This window comes from Lissotriton vulgaris, chromosome 1_2 (genome assembly GCF_964263255.1).
Source record: "Lissotriton vulgaris chromosome 1_2, aLisVul1.2, whole genome shotgun sequence".
Lineage (NCBI taxonomy): Eukaryota > Metazoa > Chordata > Amphibia > Caudata > Salamandridae > Lissotriton > Lissotriton vulgaris.
In genome coordinates this window covers 30,781,869-30,802,829 of record NC_141686.1, presented here as the reverse complement: position 1 = coordinate 30,802,829, position 20,961 = coordinate 30,781,869, and the positions used below count along the sequence as shown (strand labels likewise).

The 20,961-nt window shown below is 51.3% G+C and overlaps 1 protein-coding gene across 4 annotated transcripts in view; it reads left to right on the top strand.

Annotated features, from left to right (window-relative positions):
* Window positions 1-20,961, top strand: part of DNM1L (dynamin 1L) — an 829,340-nt gene that overhangs the window by 148,249 nt on the left and 660,130 nt on the right. For all 4 annotated transcript variants that reach the window (XM_086952767.1, XM_086952765.1, XM_086952764.1 and 1 more), the window contains exon 2: window positions 13,857-14,004. In XM_086952767.1, coding sequence (XP_086808893.1) covers window positions 13,857-14,004 — 148 coding nt within the window. The remainder of the gene's footprint in view (window positions 1-13,856; window positions 14,005-20,961) is intronic.

Here is a 20,961-nt window from a genome sequence, read left to right as displayed (position 1 = left end):
GGGACACAGGAAGGGGGAGGATACACCCCTTTCCCTTTGATCCAGGCCGCGCTGGGACTGGGGCTGGTGTGCCCCAGAACCGGTTTGGCCGGATTATGCAAGGGGAAGCCTGGTGCTCCCCATGCAGTGTCTGGTTTCTTTCAAACCTCCCTGCTACAATCCACTATCTCCTGTCTGGGGTGGTGTAACACCTCCCTGCGACAGGAAAGCCTTTGTCCAGGCCTCCTCTGCTGAGTTTCGGTCAGCAGCAGGAGGTCAGACTTGTGTCTGTGGCAGAAGCATCCATTTTGTGCATCTGAGGCTCTTTCAAAATCAACCGCGTTTTAGCAAAGTAACATGTCGTCTCCCTCTAGAGGGGTGGAATGCTACCCCCGTCGCCAGGACTGGCGAGGGGGTAGTATTCCAAATCGTATGACACCTTACACAACATGTTTTGATAAAGCCAAACCAAAGTTAACATATAACCGCAAGGATTATAATGCACTTAATAGTATATGGTATGGCATTATCCCGGAACAGCTTAGGGAATTGGTCCCGACAGCTGCAGACAGGCTCAGCTCATGCTAGAGCACCATCTCACATAAAGCCAAGCACTCTGCCTCCAGGATTGTTAATTTTACATAGCCAGCCAGGGGTGGCAAAAGCTATCCTGCAGCCCCTGGTAGGCCTTGGATGCACCTATGCCCTGGGCACCTATAGTGCTCTGTACAGGGGCTGATAAGGTGACCCAAGCCAATCTAGTTATGCACCTAGGGTACATGGAATCCATTTTACAGAGAGAGCAGATAGCCTGGGGCCCTGATTAGCAGGGAACCAGGCCAACTAAGTCGAAAACCAGCTAAACACAAGGCAAAAAATCTGGGGTAACCATAGTCAGGTAGCCACCTTCCTACAAGGTGAATTCGAAAGGTGCCACAGGAACATGAAAAAATAATTAACACGTCCGGGAGTTGTGCGCGCACATTAAATAGGCTGAAAAACAAAGTTGAAAGAAATGCGAAAGAGAGCGTGTGAGCGTGTTGGTTTACTTAGGAACACGAGGCAAGATCACGATAAGGAAGGTATTATGCTGGCACAATGCGTTCCGCTGCTCGCTCCCGAGCCCCCTAGGCCAGGGGAGTTAACGTTGAAAGAGAAGGCGGGACATGATGCGGTCTTTGGCCATTTGCATGCTTTCAGTACTGAAAGCCACATGCAAAGGCCAATTGAATATGTGGGAGTTAAATAACTCCCACTGAGAAGTTTAGGAACAGTGTGGAGTGCTCACAAGAAGCCTCCCATAGAGCAGCGCAGGTTCGACCTAAAAATGAGACTACCACTCTTCAGGAGAAACGTGGCAAGTGATTTTTGAGTTTGCATCGGATGAAAAATATGGGTGGTTTATCACCTTCCGGAAAGCCTTACCATCTTTGGATTAAGCAGCTTACTGCACGTCTTCCCAAGCCGACTATCTAATTTCCTTCTTCCTAGATTCGAGGGCTTCATTATAAGCTCTCCTTGAAAACCTAGTTTCCTCCACATTCCTAGGAGCGGCATTGGTTACCCTCTTCAAGTTCCTTAAAGCAACAGAACCAGTTGGGTTGAACCATCTATGCAGGAGAGGCTCAATGGTATTAATTTTAGCAGACATCCGATTGTGTAGTGAGTTACTAAGGTAGTTACAACTACCTAGTATCGCTTCTGGCTCACCAGACTCAGCAACATATCACCTTCTCTCTCTCAGAAGTAACTATATCATTAAAAAGTTTTTTCCAGTCTGTATTTCTGTATTTCAAATGCAAGCCCTTAGTTTGCTCGTATTGTGAAGTCTCCGAGGGGACAGGTTTTGGCATGACACTGAGGATGTTAAAACAAGTTACAAAAATGGTTAAGCGATTGTGATCGCTTAAAACTGAAGGCACAACAGCGGAGTCCAGGACTGACGGTGCTAATGAACCATTTCTAAATCTGGTGTGGGGGAGGTTTAATTAATGATATGGATACGATCCCTTAGCTCCACTTTTGTTTAATAACCAATTTGCCCCCTATCCAATCTTAATTAAAACGTTTGACTTGCGAAAGGCTACCTACATCAGCCCCAAATGGTAATTCTACTTCTGGGGGGTGTTTTTTCCTCATAACAATTTCCCTATGCAGGCTACTAACTGTTCTGTAAAATCTCCCAGTGCAGAAGGGAATAGTTTTCCATCCTGAACGTTGCTGATATTACCAGGAAACTGGTCAATGTGGAATGGCCACATCTCCTTTTGGTTATCCCCTATTGGAGGTATACCAGTAAGGATAATCACCTATGGTGTGAAATTAGGGGCAGTTGTTGATGATCAGAACCCTTAAGAGAAGTCCGCTTTTGGAATTCCCCATTTGAGAACCAACAGTCGTGCATTACTTTGCGGACACATTTGGCTTGAATCAGCAGCCCATTTAGTTGAGACAAAGTGCGTGGACTTAAACAATAGGTGCCTGTTGGACAGGCCTCGTGGAAGGCCCGATCCCTCCCCGCATGGCGGGTCACGGACCCCTGCTCCTCCTGGTTTCCGGACAAGAACCACCCCTGCAACCCGTCGGGGCAACACACGGCCCTTCCCCGACGGAACCCCAGCTCCTGAGCACCCCAGTATCGGCTGGCCCGGGCCCCTTCCAGAACCACTGTCCCCGGCCCAGCCGCCATTTTGGACACTACACGACCAGGCCGTGTGGCCTCGGGTCGACCTCGGCCTCAGGCCCAGCCAGGCCCCGACATCGAGGCACCACCATCCGCCCAGGGGGTGAAGAGACCACTTGGCAGGTCAATGGAAGGAGGAGTGTCGATGGCTCCCCTCCGCCAGGTTTCGATCGCCCCCAGCCTCCCTGGGCACTGGCTCCACCCCCCTGCTGGGTGTCTGGACTCCCTCATCCCGGACCTCCCGACCTCCAAGTGCGAGGGTCCGGACATCAAAGGGCGCCAGACCTATAACTGGGGCAGCTCCAGAGCAGGAAGGCAGTTGTATCCTGGAGTCGAGAGACACCGAGACAAACTCATCCTTGGAGGCCTGCTGGCGCTGCCGCGGCTCCTCTTCGTGAACCACCTTTGAAGGCCTGCTGGCGCTGCCGCGGCTCATCCTCGTCGTGAACCATCTTCAAGGCCTGCTGGCGCCGCGGCGGCCCTCCTCGTCGTGAACCATCTTCAAGGACTGCTGGCGCTGCCGCGGCCCTCCTCGTCGTGAAACCATCTTCAAGGCCTGCTGGCGCTGCCGCGGCCCCTCCTTTCGTGAACCATCTCGAAGGCCTGCTGGCGCCGCCGCAGCCCCTCCTTGCGAACCCTACAGCTCGAGGATTGTGAGCTCCACCACTGCTGCTTCTGTACCGGACCGGTACTCAGACTGTCCCGCTACCCCTTTTCCCCAAAGAGACTAGAATTGCCGGGACCCTCGTGTCCTGGACCTGCTGTACCGCTCATAACCTTGCCTAAAGATATCTATAAAAGTGTGCAGAACTTATCCTTGTGTGGTGTCTATCTGTGGGAGGGGGGGAAGTTACTTGTCTGTACGATTACCGGAGAGGGCCCTCGTCGGAGGCCTCTCCCCCTGTATTCGGCCGACCCTCCGGGTCCCCGTCTAACATTGGTGGCCAGCGGCGCGATCCGAGCCGACGCATAATCGTACAGAGAGTAACTCACCCCACGACACACCGCCACCATGACGACAAAGGAGAGTGGAACAACAGAAAAATTTCAGATGGAAAAGCTGGAAGAGTACAGCCACAAAGAACTAAAGCAATTCTGCATAGAGCTGGGCATTGCTACCACGGGACTGAGCACGAAAGATGACCTCAAGCACGCCTTAGAGTCTTGGGTGGAAACGGAAACATCCCCACCCCAAAATCAGAGCCTCGAGACCACCGAAACAAGTACCACCCCTACGGATGAAAGAAGATCGGGCCTCTCGTCCGAAGAGGCCCGAGAACGGTAGAAAAGCCGGCTCCACGAATTGGAGCTGGCTCGACTCCGCTTAGATGGAGAACTCAAATTGGCAGAACAAAAAATAACCCTCGAACACTTACGGCTCAGGGAAGAACGAGAAGAGAAAAAGAGCCAGAGGGAGCTGGAAGAGAAAAGACTAGCCTACGAGCATGAGCGCAACTTGAAGGAGCTAGAAATTCGGCGGCAGAACAAAGACCTCGGAGTCTCCGGGCACCAGAGCCCCACTGCCCCTACGGACCCAAAGGTCCACATCCTCAAGGATGTCGTCAGGGAATACTACCAAACGATGATATCCAGCAATGGTTTAAAGCCTACGAGGTAGCAATGACCTCCCACCGAATCCCGCGGAGCTACTGGGGAGCCGGGTTATGGGGGAAATTCGTCAACGAAGGACGAGACGCCCTGCTGCAACTCCCCGACCACCAGATGACGTCCTACGACCACATGAAGGCCGCCCTCCTCACTCGCTATGGGCTCACGCCCGAGATGTACCGACAGAGGTTTCAAGACTGCCTACGAATCCCGGGTACAACCTGGGTGGAGTACGTGAACTTTTTTAGCCGAGCCTTCGAGGGATGGATCAAGGGCAGCCAGGTCACCACCTACGAGCAATTGTTCGACCTTATTGTATGGGAGCACCTCTCCAATAATTGCTTCGTCAAACTAAGACAGCACCTCCTTGATAGTAAACTGACTGAACCTCAGAAACTCACCATCGAAGCAGACCGATGGGAGAGCACCCGAGTCCCTCGGAGCTGGCCCAGCGAACAGAACAGAGCCTCCCAAGGGCCTCACCGCCCACGGGGGGAGGAGGAGGCCAGGGTCGGGGCAGGGACACCGTCACGGTGCCCTCCACTAGCAACCCCCCGCCCCCGGCCGGAAGAGGAAGCCCTCCAACGCGACCAGGGTTCCGCTCCAACGTTACCTGCCACAGATGCCAGCGACCCGGCCACTACGCCAATGACCCCAACTGCCCGAAAAATCAGAGCCCCATGAACCGCCGCCGCCGCCCTGGGAGAAGAGCCGGCCCAAGAAGACACCGAAGAGTACGAGCCGTACCAGCCCGAGTGGGAACCCGCCGCCATGTCCCTGGTCTGTCTAGGGGAGAGAGACATGGTCCCGCGGGCACCCATCCCCACCAACACGCAGAAATACAGCCAGTGGGTCACCATCAATGGACGCCGGGCTGAAGCCCTCCGTGGCACAGGGGCCAGTGTGACCGCAGTCCGCTGCCATCTGGTGACCCCTGACCAGATCCTACCCAATGTACTTTGTCCAGTGCAGTCGGCCGACAACTCCGAAAGCCTGTGCCAGATGACCTGCGTCCCCTTCGAGTGGGGAGGGGTGTCCGGCAGGCTAAAAGTGACTGTCCGCGACGATGCCCCGGTGGACTGCCTTCTGGGGAACGACCTCGAGAGCTCCCCCTGGTCAGCCGTGGAGCGGAGGGAGCACCTGGGGATGCTTGGTCTCCCTGAATGGGTCTGTGTAACGACCCGATCCATGGCCGCCCGCGCCATCTCCAGCCCAGAGGAACCGGAGTGGCCTGAACCTCCTCTGCCAATTGTCACAGAAGAAACCACCCCTGAGCCTGGTCCTCCGGGGTCCGGCAACGAAGAACCTGATCAACTCCGAGACCTCCCCGAGCTGGCCCAGTGGCGTCAAGAAGGTGGCCCCACTCAGGAACAATTCCACCAGGAACAAAGAGCCTGCCCCTCCCTCGAGGGACTCCGACAACAAGCCATAGCCCAGAGCGCAGGGGATACCTCGGGGCCCACTGGATCTACTGGGACAACGAGCTGCTCTACAGTGAGCAAAAGATTGCCGAGCTGGGAGCCAGCTGGGTGTTGGTGGTCCCCCTCCGATTCAGAGACTTCCTATTGAACTTGGCACACTATGTGCCTCTTGCCGGGCACCTGGGGCAGGACAAGACGTACAGCCGCCTGGTGACCCACTTCTACTGGCCGAAGATGCGGAACAATGTAGCAAACCACTGCCGGGCCTGCCCCACCTGCCAGGCCAGCGGGAAGAGCGGCCAAAAACTTAAAGTCCCCCTGCAACCCTTTCCCATCGTCACCACCCCCTTTGAGCGGGTGGGAATCAACATTGTGGGGCCCCTGGAGCCCCGGACAGCACAGGGACACCGATTCATACTTGTCCTGGTGGACCATGCCACCCGCTATCCCGAGGCCATACCTCTCCGGACCGTGACGGCGCCTGTGGTGGGCCGAGCCCTGATGGGGATCTTCTCGCGGGTGGGCTTCCCCCGAGAAGTCGTCAGTGACAGGGGCTCGAACTTTATCTCCAGGTACATGAAGTCCCTATGGCAACAGTGCGGGGTCACCTACAAATTCACGACCCCCTATCACCCGCAAGGGAACGGACTAGTAGAACGATTTAACCGCACTCTCAAGGGGATGATCATGGGCCTGGAAGAACCCTTACGTCGCCAATGGGACGTGCTGCTCCCGTGCCTCCTGTTCGCTTACAGGGAAGTCCCCCAGAAATCCCTGGGCTTCAGTCCGTTCGAACTATTGTATGGACACCCCGTCCGGGGCCCCCTCAGCCTGGTCAAAGAAGGGTGGGAGGTGGCCCCTCAGACGACTCCCCCTGATGTATACAAGTACCTCTTGACCCTCCGTAACCAGACCCGGCGGTTCAGGGAACTTGCCAAGGCCAACCTCGAAGCCAGCCAAGAAGACATGAAGCGCTGGTATGATCAGCATGCCTCATCCATAGAGTTCGAGCCGGGACAACAGGTCTGGGTGATGTCCCCGGTTGAACCTTGCGCACTCCAGGACAAATGGATGGGACCCTTCAAAGTGGTGGAGCGCAAGGGCCCCGTCACCTACCTGGTAGACATGAAGTCCCCCCGAAACCCCCTACGTGTCCTCCACGCCAATAGTCTCAAGCCCCACTTTGTGCGCTCTGAACTTAGCCTCCTGATGGCTACCGACAGTGGAGCTGAAGAAGACTCCGAGCCCCTCCCTGATCTTCTGAAAACGCTCGAGAAAGACGGCTCCGTGGAGGGAGTCCACCTCTCCGATGCCCTGTCTCCAGTGCAACGCCAAGACTGCCAAGAACTGCTACTCCAATTTGCCGACCTGTTCTCCCTCATCCCTGGGGTCACCCCCTGGTGCCTCCACGACGTTGACACCGGGGATAGCACCCCTATCACACAGGGCGTACAGGGTGCCTGATCGAGTACGCGCCTGCATCCAGTCGGAAGTCTCCAAAATGCTAGCTCTGGGAGTGATCGAGCCGTCCGCCAGCCCCTGGGCCAGCCCGGTCGTGCTGGTCCCCAAGGCCGCCGCCCCTGGCGTCGCCCCCGAGCTCAGGTTCTGTGTAGACTATCGAGGTCTGAACGCCGTCACCAGGACCGACGCTTATCCCATTCCCCGGGCAGATGAGCTGATTGACCGCATGGGGGCCGCCCGCTACGTGAGCATCTTCGACTTGACAGCGGGCTATTGGCAGATCGGCCTCACCCCAGGGGCCCAGGAGCGATCCGCCTTCTCTACCCCGGATGGCCACTACCACTTCAAGGTGATGCCATTCGGAATGAAAAACGCCCCCGCCACCTTCCAGAGACTCGTGAACAAGGTGCTGGCGGGGCTCAAGGAATTCAGCGCCGCCTATCTGGACGATATTGCTGTGTACAGCCGCCACTGGGCAGAACACCTCCACCACCTCCGGGAGGTCCTGAACGCCCTCCGGCAGGCCGGGCTCACCATCAAGGCCAGCAAGTGCCAGATCGGCCAAGGGTCCGTGACCTACCTGGGACACCAAGTGGTAAGTGGCCTGGTGGCCCCCCTCCAGCTCAAGATTGCCGCCATCCAGGCCTGGGAGCCCCCGGTCACCCAGACAGAGGTCCGAGCCTTCCTGGGGCTCACGGGGTACTACTGGCGTTTCGTAAAAGACTATGGCAGCATTGTGGGGCCCCTCACAGAACTCACGTCCAAAAAGAACCCCAAGAAAGTCAACTGGACTCCTGAATGTCAGGCGGCCTTTGAGAACTTGAAGTCCGCCATGTGCACCGCCCCCAGGCCCCCGACTACAGCCAGGAATTCATTGTACAGACAGACGCCTCAGATCATGGCGTTGGGGCCGTCTTCTCCCAACTCAACACCGAGGGAGTCGATCAGCCAGTGGCCTTCATCAGCCGACGCCTGCTGGCCCGAGAACAGCGCTGGAGCACCATCGAGCGGGAGGCCTTCGCCGTAGTGTGGGCCCTCAAGAAGCTCCGGCCCTATCTCTTCGGTACCCACTTCCGGGTGCAAACAGATCACCGACCCCTGCAATGGCTGATGCAGATGCGGGGAGAAAACCCAAAGCTGTTGCGTTGGTCCATCTCCCTGCAGGGGATGGATTTCACTGTGGAGCATCGCCCCGGCCAAGACCACGCCAACGCAGACGGCCTGTCCCGCTTCTTCCGCCTCGGCGAGGTGAGTACCCAAGAGGATGGGTGACTCTCCCTGCCTTCAGCTGGGGGGGACGCATGTTGGACAGGCCTCGTGGAAGGCCCGATCCCTCCCCGCATGGCGGGTCACGGACCCCTGCTCCTCCTGGTTTCCGGACAAGAACCACCCCTGCAACCCGCCGGGGCAACACACGACCCTTCCCCGACGGAACCCCAGCTCCTGAACACCCCAGTATCGGCTGGCCCGGGCCCCTTCCAGAACCACTGTCCCCGGCCCAGCCGCCATTTTGGACACTACACGACCAGGCCGCGTGGCCTCGGGTCGACCTCAGCCTCGGGCCCAGCCAGGCCCCGACATCGAGGCACCACCATCCGCCCAGGGGGCGAAGAGACCACTTGGCAGGTCAATGGAAGGAGGAGTGTCGATGGCTCCCCTCCGCCAGGTTTCGATCGCCCCCAGCCTCCCTGGGCGCTGGCTCCACCCCCCTGCTGGGTGTCTGGACTCCCTCATCCCGGACCTCCCGACCTCCAAGTGCGAGGGTCCGGACATCAAAGGGCGCCCGACCTATAACTGGGGCAGCTCCAGAGCAGGAAGGCAGTTGTATCCTGGAGTCGAGAGACACCGAGACAAACTCATCCTTGGAGGCCTGCTGGCGCTGCCGCGGCTCCTCTTCGTGAACCACCTTTGAAGGCCTGCTGGCGCTGCCGCGGCTCATCCTCGTCGTGAACCATCTTCAAGGCCTGCTGGCGCTGCCGCGGCCCTCCTCGTCGTGAACCATCTTCAAGGCCTGCTGGCGCTGCCGCGGCCCTCCTCGTCGTGAAACCATCTTCAAGGCCTGCTGGCGCTGCCGCGGCCCTCCTCGTTGTGAGTCCATCTTCAAGGCCTGCTGGCGCTGCCGAGGCCCCTCCTTTCGTGAACCATCTTGAAGGCCTGCTGGTGCCGCCGCGGCCCCTCCTTCCGAACCCTACAGCTCGAGGATTGTGAGCTCCACCACTGCTGCTTCTGTACCGGACCGGTACTCAGACTGTCCCGCTACCCCTTTTCCCCAAAGAGACTAGAATTGACGGGACCCTCGTGTCCTGGACCTGCTGTACCGCTCATAACCTTGCCTAAAGATATCTATAAAAGTGTGCAGAACTTATCCTTGTGTATTGTCTATCTGTGGGGGGGGGGAGTTACTTGTCTGTACGATTACCGGAGAGGGCCCTCGTCGGAGGCCTCTCCCCCTGTATTCGGCCGACCCTCCGGGTCCCCGTCTAACAGTGCCGGCATAGGAGTTGGAAGAGCCTGGGGCAAGTGGGTAACAGCATGAGCAATCTGATGAGGACATGGTTGTTGATATATTAGCCGGTACTCGCTCAGAGTTTGAACTTTATCATTTAGTCGTTTGAGTTGTGATATCTCTTGTTGAAGATTTTAAATTAATTTAATTATTTAATATTAAATTCCACATTCTCAAATAAAGGTTTACACACCCTGTGAATAATCAAACTAAAATCAATATCCTAACGCCCATTTGTGTCAAGTGAAGTTGGTTAAGGCACAGAGTTTTGAAGTTTTTTTAGTTTCTCTAGCTACTACCCTTTTTGCTTTACCATCTTTCCTTTTTCACTTATGCGGAGGGGATTTATTAGCAAGCCGGAGCAGAGGCTCGGCTGTACAAGCGCTTATATCCTCACCCCTGTGTCCACTACTACACAAGGATGCACCATGGAAACCGGAGCAGGTAAGCCTGAGGTAGCATGCAAAGACTCCTACGTAGGGTTGAACGGAGCAGTGGTAATGTACCCCGATGGTGCAGGTGTAGAGGGACTCGTGGAGACCGTCTTTAGTTTCTGAACCACATCAATGCGGGTTTCCAACAAGTCAATCTCTGTTGAAATGGCGGCCAATGCAGAAAATAATTATTAAGTTAGGAAGTAATTGGTGGGGAGGCGGACGTGCCTTTTTGTCTTTGGGTGATCTATTTTCTTTTACCCACATGATAGTATATCCGAGTACCCAGCCAGACAGTGAGGATAAACAATCAACTTACCATTGGCAGCTCCTCCGTGAAGGCGGAGGAGAGTCGTCCCACTGTTTGCAGCAGTGAAATAAAGAAAACATAAAATAATAACTCGTTGGTATTATCACTTTGTTTCCCTGCTGAAGCAGCTTTTTGGGCGGGCGGGGCTGCTCACCAACCTGCATTGAGAACATGCACAGGCCGGAATTCCCTTGCTGATCGATGGTGCTCAGACCAATCACAATGCTGCATTGCAGCGTTGTGATTTGCCATGGGGAGCCTGGGAGCCTGGTGCTTCCTGCTTCCCTGTTCCAGCTGGAGAGACCTGGAAATCAGGTACGTTTTTAGGTCTCGCGACCTATCGATGTGCGCAAGCGCATCGAGCGGAGCGAGAACTCAAGTGGCGAAAACACAAGTCAAACCAAAGGGCTTTCAGCCCTGCGGTTTTCTTGCAGTTCGCGTGTACATGCACGCGCATCGCATGCAAGCCCAGCCTCTCTCATTCCCAGGCTCTCCCGCCCCCATCCGGCATCAGGCTTCTCCTCCCCTAGCAGCACTCCTCCCACACCAGCACCTCCCCCCTCCCACACCAGCACCTCCCCTCTCTCACACCAGCACCTTCCCTCTCTCTCCCCGCAAACACAGCCTCCCACACCAGCACCTCCCCCCTCCCACACCAGCACCTCCCCTCTCTCACACCAGCACCTCCCCTCTCTCTCCCCGCAAACACAGCCTCCCACACCAGCACCTCCCCCCTCCCACACCAGCACCTCCCCTCTCCCACACCAGCACCTCCCCTCTCCCTCCCCGCAAACACAGCCTTGCCCTAGCAGCACTCCTCCCACACCAGCACCTCCCCCTCCCACACCAGCACATCCCCTCTCTCTCCCCGCAAACTATTGCATGAAATCTGCGTGATTCACTTTGGAGTCACACCCTGGTAGACATTGCGTGTGTGTGGGCCTCTTTAGAGGGGATTCAAGAGGACCAATTTCCTGCAGTCTGGGGGTAGCGCTGGGCAGGGAGCAACTCCTAAAAACACAGAAGTGGGCTGCTTAGCAAGTTAGGCAGTTTGCAAGTAATATCACAGCGCGTGACATCGCACGTGCTACACCATGTAACATGCAGATGACGTATTTTTAAACAGTGCTCCAGCATAACTGTCCACGTGAGGGTTTAGGATGACTGCAATACGAAGAAATTAAAAAAAAGAAACCGGCCATTGTGTCACTCTTATCCATGCATACCTGACTTGCGCACCATCCCATTTTTAGGAGGAAGTTTGATGTGACCAAGGGACAGCTCAAGACGGTGCTATGTGGCAACGGGTGCCAGGGATCTTTGGCGGACATTGGCCAAACTCCTGCAGTTGGGTGGGGACCGATAAGACACCCTTCAATCTAGTCCATACCGTCTTGCGTGCATTAAAGCATCTATTTTTAGGAGAGATTGTGCGATGTCTCTTTACCTCACCTCACAACCTGCACTTCATGAACAGACGAAGTTAAACTTGTTCTTAATTTCAAGTAGTACTTGGCAGGGAGTAAACATTTAAAGTGCGTCAACGAATTGACTACAGTTGGTTGCCAGATGCCTTTTAGCCATTCCCTGCATTTGAGCGAATCGCTGGTGCGTGTTAACTCTCTGTGGTGCACGAGGGCGCTGTAGGGAGGGCAGAAGCGGTGGGGTGGGGGAGGGGAGCCGCAGTGACAGTGGAGTCGCAGTTCGGGTTGCTCTCTCTAGCCAGTGGCGTATGCATGCTCCAGTGTCTGCACCGTTTTTTTTAATCTCTGACCTATATAAGACGCTATTATCGCTCGCCAGGATCGATGCCAACATCACCCGGATGTGAGCAGCTCTCATCCGCTCGGTAACAAAGAGCTGTCAAGAAATTGAAAGTGTTCCAGTAAGAAAAAAAAGCCTGGTGGTGGGGGCTGGAATCAAGCGAGGGGAGGAGAAGTGTGGCAGGCGTTCGGACATACATCTGCTGTGTTTATGCTTCAAGTGGGAATAAGCATTAGCAAAGTCACTAGGTTTTGCCTATGAGAGATTAATTGACTTTGTCGCACTCATTAAGCTGGACAGGACGCTTTGCAATCAAACTTTTTTAGATGAATATTTATTTTATTGATAAAATACCCTGCGCAAAGTTGTATTTGCTATCTATCACTCTATTACTGCATTTGCAGCTTTTATCTCTCCTCCTCTGCGAGCTTTCCAATTGTTCCTGCACCCCTACTCCCCCATTTATTTTCCTGTCTCTTCATTGCTTGCCCGTCCCCCAACCCCTGTGCCTTGCTACGGTTTTCAGACTGCCGATTCTGCTGTGAAACCACTGTTTTGCCCTGCCTGTGTTTATGCTGCATGAGTTGTTTCTAACCCTGCAACAACCTTAATTGCTGGGGGTTATATACAAGGGTATGGTCGGTGCTTAGGGGCTAAATGTCTGTGGCCAGCTCACCATGATTAACAAAATAAATATTCATTAAAAGGGAAATCACCCACGCAAGCCCACTATCACCCACGCAACGCCACTCACCCAAGCAACCCCACTCACCCACGCAACCCCACTCACCCACGCAACGCCACTCACCCACGCAACGCCACTCACCCACGCAACGCCACTCACCCACGCAACGCCAATCACACACGCAACACCACTCACGTTGCCAATAGGTCTCGCAGTAGGAAAGTTGGAGCCATTACAATTGCAAATAACAATGCCTTTTATTTTTTTTTCATTTTAAAAACATAAAGGGCTTTGTCATTTACAAAACCAATAGCTCCAACTTTCCTACTGCGAGACCTATTGGCAACGCCAGTGCTTGTTAATTTTACCTCCTCTCCCTGCCCCCATGCCCCCGATCCCTGCTGGTCGCCACCGCAACTTACCACAGAGAAGATGCTACGAAGGGACCAGGGGGTGGGAGGGGGCAGCCCAGCCCAGCCCACTCCAGCCATGTTCAGCTGCGTACAGGCGCAGATAGCCCCGCTCTTCGCCCGAGCATGTGTATGGGTGCATTCTGCTCCACGGTATGCACCAATCACTGTTAAAGCGCAGAGTCTGTTGTCCCTGCCTCCACTGAAATAGGTGCTGCGTGGGAGACGAATTCCCAGCTGAGGAAAGTGGCAGATGCACGATTTAGGAGCACTGTTTTCTGATGATGTGAAAGAATATCACTAGGAAAACCTGTCACTGATTCATATATTTATTGTTGCGTACTGCTATTACTTTCATTTGTTTCTTTGTATTTTGTCAGCACTAAGTAAATGTTCTCAGTCTTGACTGGCATTGATCAATTGTTGCCTGGGCATTTTGGATACCGAACTTCTTTCCAGGGTTTCTTGCAAACGGAGTTCTTTCTTTGGTATATCTAAAGCCATGCTAAGTCCATTCTAATATTACCGTTTGTCATTTTATGTTATTTCTGGACTGAGAAGGAGTAGCTTAAGATGCCCTCATTTGTGTTTTCAGAGCAGTGGAAAGAGCTCGGTGCTGGAAAGCCTTGTTGGCAGAGACTTGCTTCCCAGGGGCACTGGAATAATAACCCGGAGACCTCTGGTCCTGCAGCTGGTGCATGTCTCTCCAGAGGATCGACGGAAACCGGTCACCGATGATAATGGTATGTAGGAATACTTAAAACTTTCATGATCCTCTTGAGCGTGTGTGTTGGGTCTTTCGAGTTGGATCTTGATCATAGAGACATTGTGGCTGACCCTGTGCGATGTATATGCATTCCAGGATACTCGAAGAGAAAAGAGCGCCCCCCTCCTGTGGCCGTACTAGCTAAGCCGCCAAGTGGCCTTTTGTCCTGTACCTATTGAATCCTATTTCTTTAAAAAGATCCTCTGCTTGCTAAAACATGACTCATAAGGGCTAAGAAGTTATTTGTGTTCAAGCCTCACAACGCTTCAACGTTCTCTAAAGGGACGAGGCTGTGTTAAACACATGTAGCTTTATTTGGTGCAAACTGCACTCCTATTGCTGCTGATTCCTCCTCCGTGCACAGAATACATTATTAAAACTACCTTTTCTTCACTTTAGCCCAGAATGCCTGGACACGCTCACTATTTCTTAACCATATTGGTATATGATGCAACACCGTGGTCCACGCAGAAGTAATTGAAACATGCACCCATCCACTGGCAGCCAGGACAGATGTGACGTCATTGGGGCAACTGAATTAAATGAAACACTGCTGATGTGCCTTCTGAATTCGAAAATATCCTGAAAATGTAACAAAATAACACTTTGAAGCTTGTTTAGTTGCAAAGCTGGTTCAGCCTTCACAGAGAAGACCATGCTTTTGAACTACAGTTCTGAAGTGTTCTACAGTTTTTTACTTTTTTTAAACATTTTTATTAAAATTGTGTTCAGGCATACATGTAACAGAAACACAAGTATATGGTAGCACTGCACGGTATTCTCCAAAGTACATCATCGTAGAAGCCATGATATAACAATGTCAAATGAAGATCAAGTACATTTCTCTATTGCGTCCTGCACCATTTTGGAGGAAAAGAAGAGGCAACATAAAACAAGGAAGTTCAACAGTAATATTCTACAATATCCTGTTTTCCATAGTTGTAATGACTAAGACATGAAGGTATCCGTGATAGGCTAAACAAACATATTAATGTACACTCCTGACATGGGGAATGGGAGGGTACCCATGACTAACTGTCTCTCGAACCACCGATCAGGCAGACCCATATGCCAGACGTGCAAAATGGCAAGTGTTAAAGCGAATATTGGGTCGATCGTAATGGGGAGGCCGCAGATGCTTGATGCGAATCTTCAGGGAGGGCAACATCTCGTCCTCTGAGCCAGGTGTTGAAAGGTTCCTATATGTCCTGTGGGCATAAGGTCCCAGAACGCTGCAAGCTGCTCCTGGCAGTAAGAAATATCTTTCACCCAAGCAGTAATCCTGGGGGCACCCCAGTGGATGGCCAGCCTACGTTTCGCATGTAGTACCATCATTTTTACTAAGCGGCGCTTCTCAGGCGGAATTACCTCCACATAACCCAACAGTGCCACCATGGGAGTACATTCCAACAACACTCCAGTAACCGATTGTACGGTGTCGTAGATACCTTGCCAATATTCAGCTATTAGTGAGCAACTCCACGCTACATGTAGAAAGGCGGCTGCTTCACGTTTGCATTTCCAGCAGCGCAAATCTGGGCGCAACCCTAGTTTGTGTAGTTGCATAGTAGTGTGATATATCTTATGTAGGAATTTGAAGTGAATGAGTCTTAATTTATAGTTCGGAGAAAAATATCTCGGCTGTGAGCAGCAAAACGACCATTGCTCATCTGTGGGGAGTTCTTCCAAGTCAGCTCTCCATTGTGTGAGTGCCCTAGGGGCATCCCAATGGGTCTGTGTTTGGGTGTGGTTATATAGTCTAGTGAGTAATCTATGTGATGATGGTGTAGCTAGTAGGTGTTCTAGAGGTTTCATGGTATCTGGGGGGGCCGGGAACGACTAATGTATTATCTTGCAAGTTGCTTGGAGCTGAAAATATAAGAATAAGTCCTGGATAGGTAACTGAGAGTCTGCCTGTTGCTGTGGCTGATCTAAAAAGGTATCTTGCAGGTATAGGTCTCCTAATGTGGAAATTCACATATTTGGTGCCCGTTCTTTGAAAATGTGGGTGATGTGCTACTGATGTGGAGAGCGCCTAAAGCAGTGGAGTCCCAACACGTTGCCTTAAACATTCCCAGGCCCAGCTGAAAGTTTCAACAGTGTTAATTTCATTTACTGATCTACGGTATGGTATTTAAACAGCTGCATGCATGGGAGTGGGATCAACTATATCTGTTTTGACGTGCGGTTGAAATGGAATATATCCAGAAATGGAGGAATTGGGCCTGCGCACAAAGCGCATAGAGTTCAAAGTTTGGTCCAACCAGTCCACCCCGGGATATCGGACGTGTTAGCAGTTCCTAGCTCATGCGGGGTTGTTTACCAGCCTTCACTAAGGCAATCACAGTAGAACGCAGGGAATTAAAAAAGGCTTTGGTTAGAAGTATGGGGATATTAATGAAAAGGTATATACATTTAGAAAGAACTAGCATCTTAGTGATCGCAATTCTGCCAGGCAGTGACAGAGGCAGGGCAGCCCAGAATTTCGCCGTTTGTTCCAGCCAATGTAGTAGGTTACCGAAGTTAATTCGCCATATTCCCTGCAAGTCTCTACTCAGCCACACTCCAAGATACTTAACCGCACTTTCGGCCCATTTAAGAGCGAATTCGAAGTTAGCTTCCAAGGGGGCATCAGTCCATGGTAAAATAGAGGATTTTGACATCCCACCATAACGGAGAACTTCCTTCAGTACAGGGTGAAGGTTTTCATCTGGTTTGCGTATATATTATGTTATGTACTCTTCATACATGGATATTATAAGACTCCTATCTGTGAAGACTAAACCCTGTGTGGTCTGGTGCTGACGGATTCTGGCCGCTAAGGGCTCCATTGCCCATGCAAAAGGCAGTGGCGAGAGCGGGCATCCATGCCTTTTTCAACAGGTCGAATGGTTCAGATATGAGGCCATTTGCTCTGAGGCGGGCTGCAGGTCTAGTGGCAAGCAGACCGATCAGTTTAATGAAATTGGGACACAATGTAGGTAGGACAGTAAATAAAAAAGGCCTCTCCAAGGAGTCACACGCCTAGTTGCATCAAGAAACACCGCAGCGGCAGGCAGTTTGGTGCACTGCAGCAAAAAAGGTGTGCACATTTTGGGCAGCTGACCTTCCCAAGATGAAACCTGGCTGGTCCGGCCTGGCAATGAGTGCAACAGCGGTTGTAATCTATTAGCTATTAGTTTGGCTAGGATCTTTGCATCTACATTAATCAACAGGGGTCTATGAGTCTCATAGGTTGGGTGTCTTGTCTGGCTTTAGAAGGGAGATAATTGCGGTCTTGCCATGGTCGGCGGTAGGATTTCCCTTTCTAATGACTCCTGATATTCATCTAACAGCCGTGGTGCTAGCTTCTCCTCATAGGTTTTATAAAAAGTGGTGGTCAGGCCATCTAACCCTGGCATTTTCTCCCCAGGTAAGCCGTTAATAACCTGTGTGATGTCTTCGATTGCAAAAGATTCATCCAGGTATTCTCTCTGGGCGTCACTTAACCAGAGTAGTTCAATTGATTCGAAGTGTTCCTCTAGGTCAGGGTGGGGTGCACTCTGCATGCTGTATAGAGTGAGGTATAGTATTTAGTAAGGTGTGTGTGTGTGTGTGTGTGTAGCCTCTTTACTTCTGAAAGGGGATGCGTCTTCGTCCAGTAGTTTGGCTATAAAGGCCGGAAAAGTGCACTGTCTAAGTGCATTAGCAAGGGTTTTGCCAGGCCTATCACCCTCCCCATAGCTGCGTGCCCTAGAGTGTCTCCCTAAAAAGCATGTCTCCCTATCAGCCTCTTCCTCTAATTCAGAGTTTTTCCCTCCCACAGTGGCAAATGCCTAGGTTCCCTAGTCTGGAAGAACAGTTGTTCCGCTGTTTTCATTTCCTGTTCAAGTTTAACTATAGTGGCTCTAATAGAGTGTAGCACCCCTGATTTTTTGGAAATGCAAGCCCCACGTATCACTACCTTAAATGCCTCCCAGAGCGTCGAAGATGAGTCCACTGAACCTTCAGTAGTAGAAAAGTATTGGGTAATATCAGTTCTAATCTCCTCTCTGAATGTGGGGTCTAGGAGCACATGCGGAGGCAGACGCCAACTGAATGTACGGGGTAGTGTTTGTGGTATCTTCCAGTGCAGAATCACCGGGGTGTGGTCTGATAATGTGCGTGCGAGTTGTAATGTTTCTAAGGTCCACGATGCAATATCACATGTGACTAGCCAGTAGTCTCTCCTTTATCATGCATTGTGGTGCGAGGTGATACACGTTCCCTCCCTCAGGGTTGGATTCCTGCTGCGCCAGATATCTGTGAGATTGTGCTCCAGAATAATGTTTAGTTGCAGAGTTGCCCTGATGTGTGGGTTACGAGCTGTCCCAACTCTGTCCTGTTAATGGTTAAGAGTAACATTGAAATTCCCGCACCAAATGATCATATCTCCACCCAATGCTGCCGTCTTAGCCCATACAGTGAGAAAGAATTGTGGGTCGTCCACATTTGGGCCATATAATGCTACTAAAGTAACCTTAGTTATCATAAGGGTACCCATTAGAATAATATACCGTCCCTCAGGATCTGTCTGTATATGTGTGGTTGACCAGCCAAGGCTACGTCTAATCTGTATTGAGACATCCCTAGCATAATTGGAGTAGGGGGCCAAGTGTATTTCCCCCCAATATCTATTTTTCAATTTAGGGTCAGAGTCCTATTTCAGATGAGTAAGTAGTAAAAATTTATTGTTTCTGATTATTTAAAACCATTACAAAAATACATTTGGGTGCGCATTTTTTATCAATAAAAAGTCTTAAAAAGAGAGATCATAATTATTAATAGATATATTAGTAGATAAAATAGGGTTTGGGAAATGTCCATAGTTCATTATGTCTTGTCTGGGCCGACTTGGCTTGTTAATTTCAGCACCACTAATTTCAGGAATTTCACCAAATTCCCGTTTAGTTAAGGAAATCCTGGGTCAAACACATGCAAGAACTGCTTGTCGGCGTGTGCGTATTCTGCGTTCAATAAAAGACTTTTTTAAAAGAGCTACTCTTTCCTCTTTCAACTTCAAGGAGGTGCATAACAAATGTTCAATATCTTATTTCCTTGCACTGCACAACCTGCATGTTGTCCCACAGTTCCTTCTCAACCATGGTTGTAGATGTGGTATAGCTGGTAGAATTCCTAGCCTATGTTTTAAAAAGGCTTCTTTTGATTTCCTGCAGTACCCCAATCCAAAGTATGCCTGTAACCCGGGTGATTTATATGTACACAGTCATCCAAGCGTGACGCCTATGGGAAAAATTGGCTTTGTCCTCTATAAGCGAGAGTCTCTTTATACTCTTATTTGATACACTTTTGAATTGTGCATGTGGTAATGGGGTTTCTCATAGCTCTTTTAGTCCTGTAACAATGAGGGACTCCTCTAAGTATTTTTTTCCCCAGCATTTTGGAGCAGCTGCACAGATCTTGCCAGAGCTGGTGGTTCAATGTATTTTCTGGCGAGTTCTTTATTTTGTGCCAGCATTTAATATATGATCCTCTTCTGCTAGCATTTGGCTCGTCATTCCAAATTCTAGCCGGATCTGGGCTTGTGAGGTGTAAGATGGCAGATTTGAGAGAAGTCTGTATGCTTTTGAGATAATTGTATCCAACAGTTTCGCATCTGTGCCTCTTAATGCTTCGCTGCCGTAAGTAATTGATGACTGTATTTTAACTTGGGCAACAGGAAGGAATGGTAGAAGAGTGGGGCCTGTCATCTTAGTTTTAAGTTGTTTAAGTGTTGTCGCGATCAGCATACCTTTTCTCTTTGTGGCCTCCAGATGATTTGAGAAGCGACCTCCTTTTTCGACTATGATGCCAAGATATTTATATTCAGAACAGTTTGTAACTACCTGTGCTCCAAGGAGCCAGGAGTGCGACTTTTTATTCCCAGTTATATACAGTACTTTGGTTTTGTCGATGTTTACTTCAAGTAAATTTTCTTCGGCGTATCCATGCAACGTGTTAATGAGATTCTGCAGTCCTACTTTGGTATGACTAACCAGGACCACGTCATCTGCATAGGATATGCTGGGCAGGGCTTTGCCCCCCAGTCGGGGTACGTGCGCGTTGCAGGCTTCTACAGCAGGTGATAGATCGGCTGTAAATAAATTGAAAAGGGTTGGCGCTAAAACACACCCCTTCTTGTGGCCTTTTGTAGTTGGAATGCGCCTGGAGAGGTGGGTGCCATTCCCAAGCTTCACCTGAACCCACGTATTCGAGGGCAGTTCGATCAAAAGGCTTAGGAGAGGGGCAGAAATCCCCCAGAAGGCTAATTTTCTCCAAAGATTGGCTCGATTGACATTATCGAAAGCTGCCTTGAAGTCCACAAAGCATAAGTGAAGCGTTTGTTTAGTCAGTTTTGCTTTGTCTATAAGTAGCGATAGTGCCAGTAGGTTTGTTGTGGTTCCCATATCTCTACAGAATCCAGTTTGCCTAGGTGGAATTATATTGCACTTAGTTGCCCATTCGCACAGCTGTGTCCATAAAAGCCCCGCAAAGTATTTTACCTCCATGTCCAGAAGGGCTATCCGGCGGTAGTTTTTTGGTAACATTCTGTCCCCTGCTTTACATATCTGTGAAATAACTGATCCCTTCCATGATGCAGGGAGACGCCCAGAGTAGCTGACAGACGTGTAGAGGGGGGTTAAGGATTTTGCCCAGTATTCCGGGACAAGTTTGAAGAGGGCTGAAGGAATTCCGTTTGGCTTTAGAGCTCCATCCTTCCTTCCTTTGGAGATTAGTTTCCTAAGTGTAACGACATTAATTTCGATTTTAGCTTTTTCCTGTAATTTTATTATTTGTGGGGGATGGCCCTCCTGGGCGTCCTGGGGCGTGTTTGTTACAACGACCTGTTGGTTAAAATGAGTGTCTAAGAAAGATTCCCAGGAGTTGTTTGTTATGTACGATGTTATTCCACCAT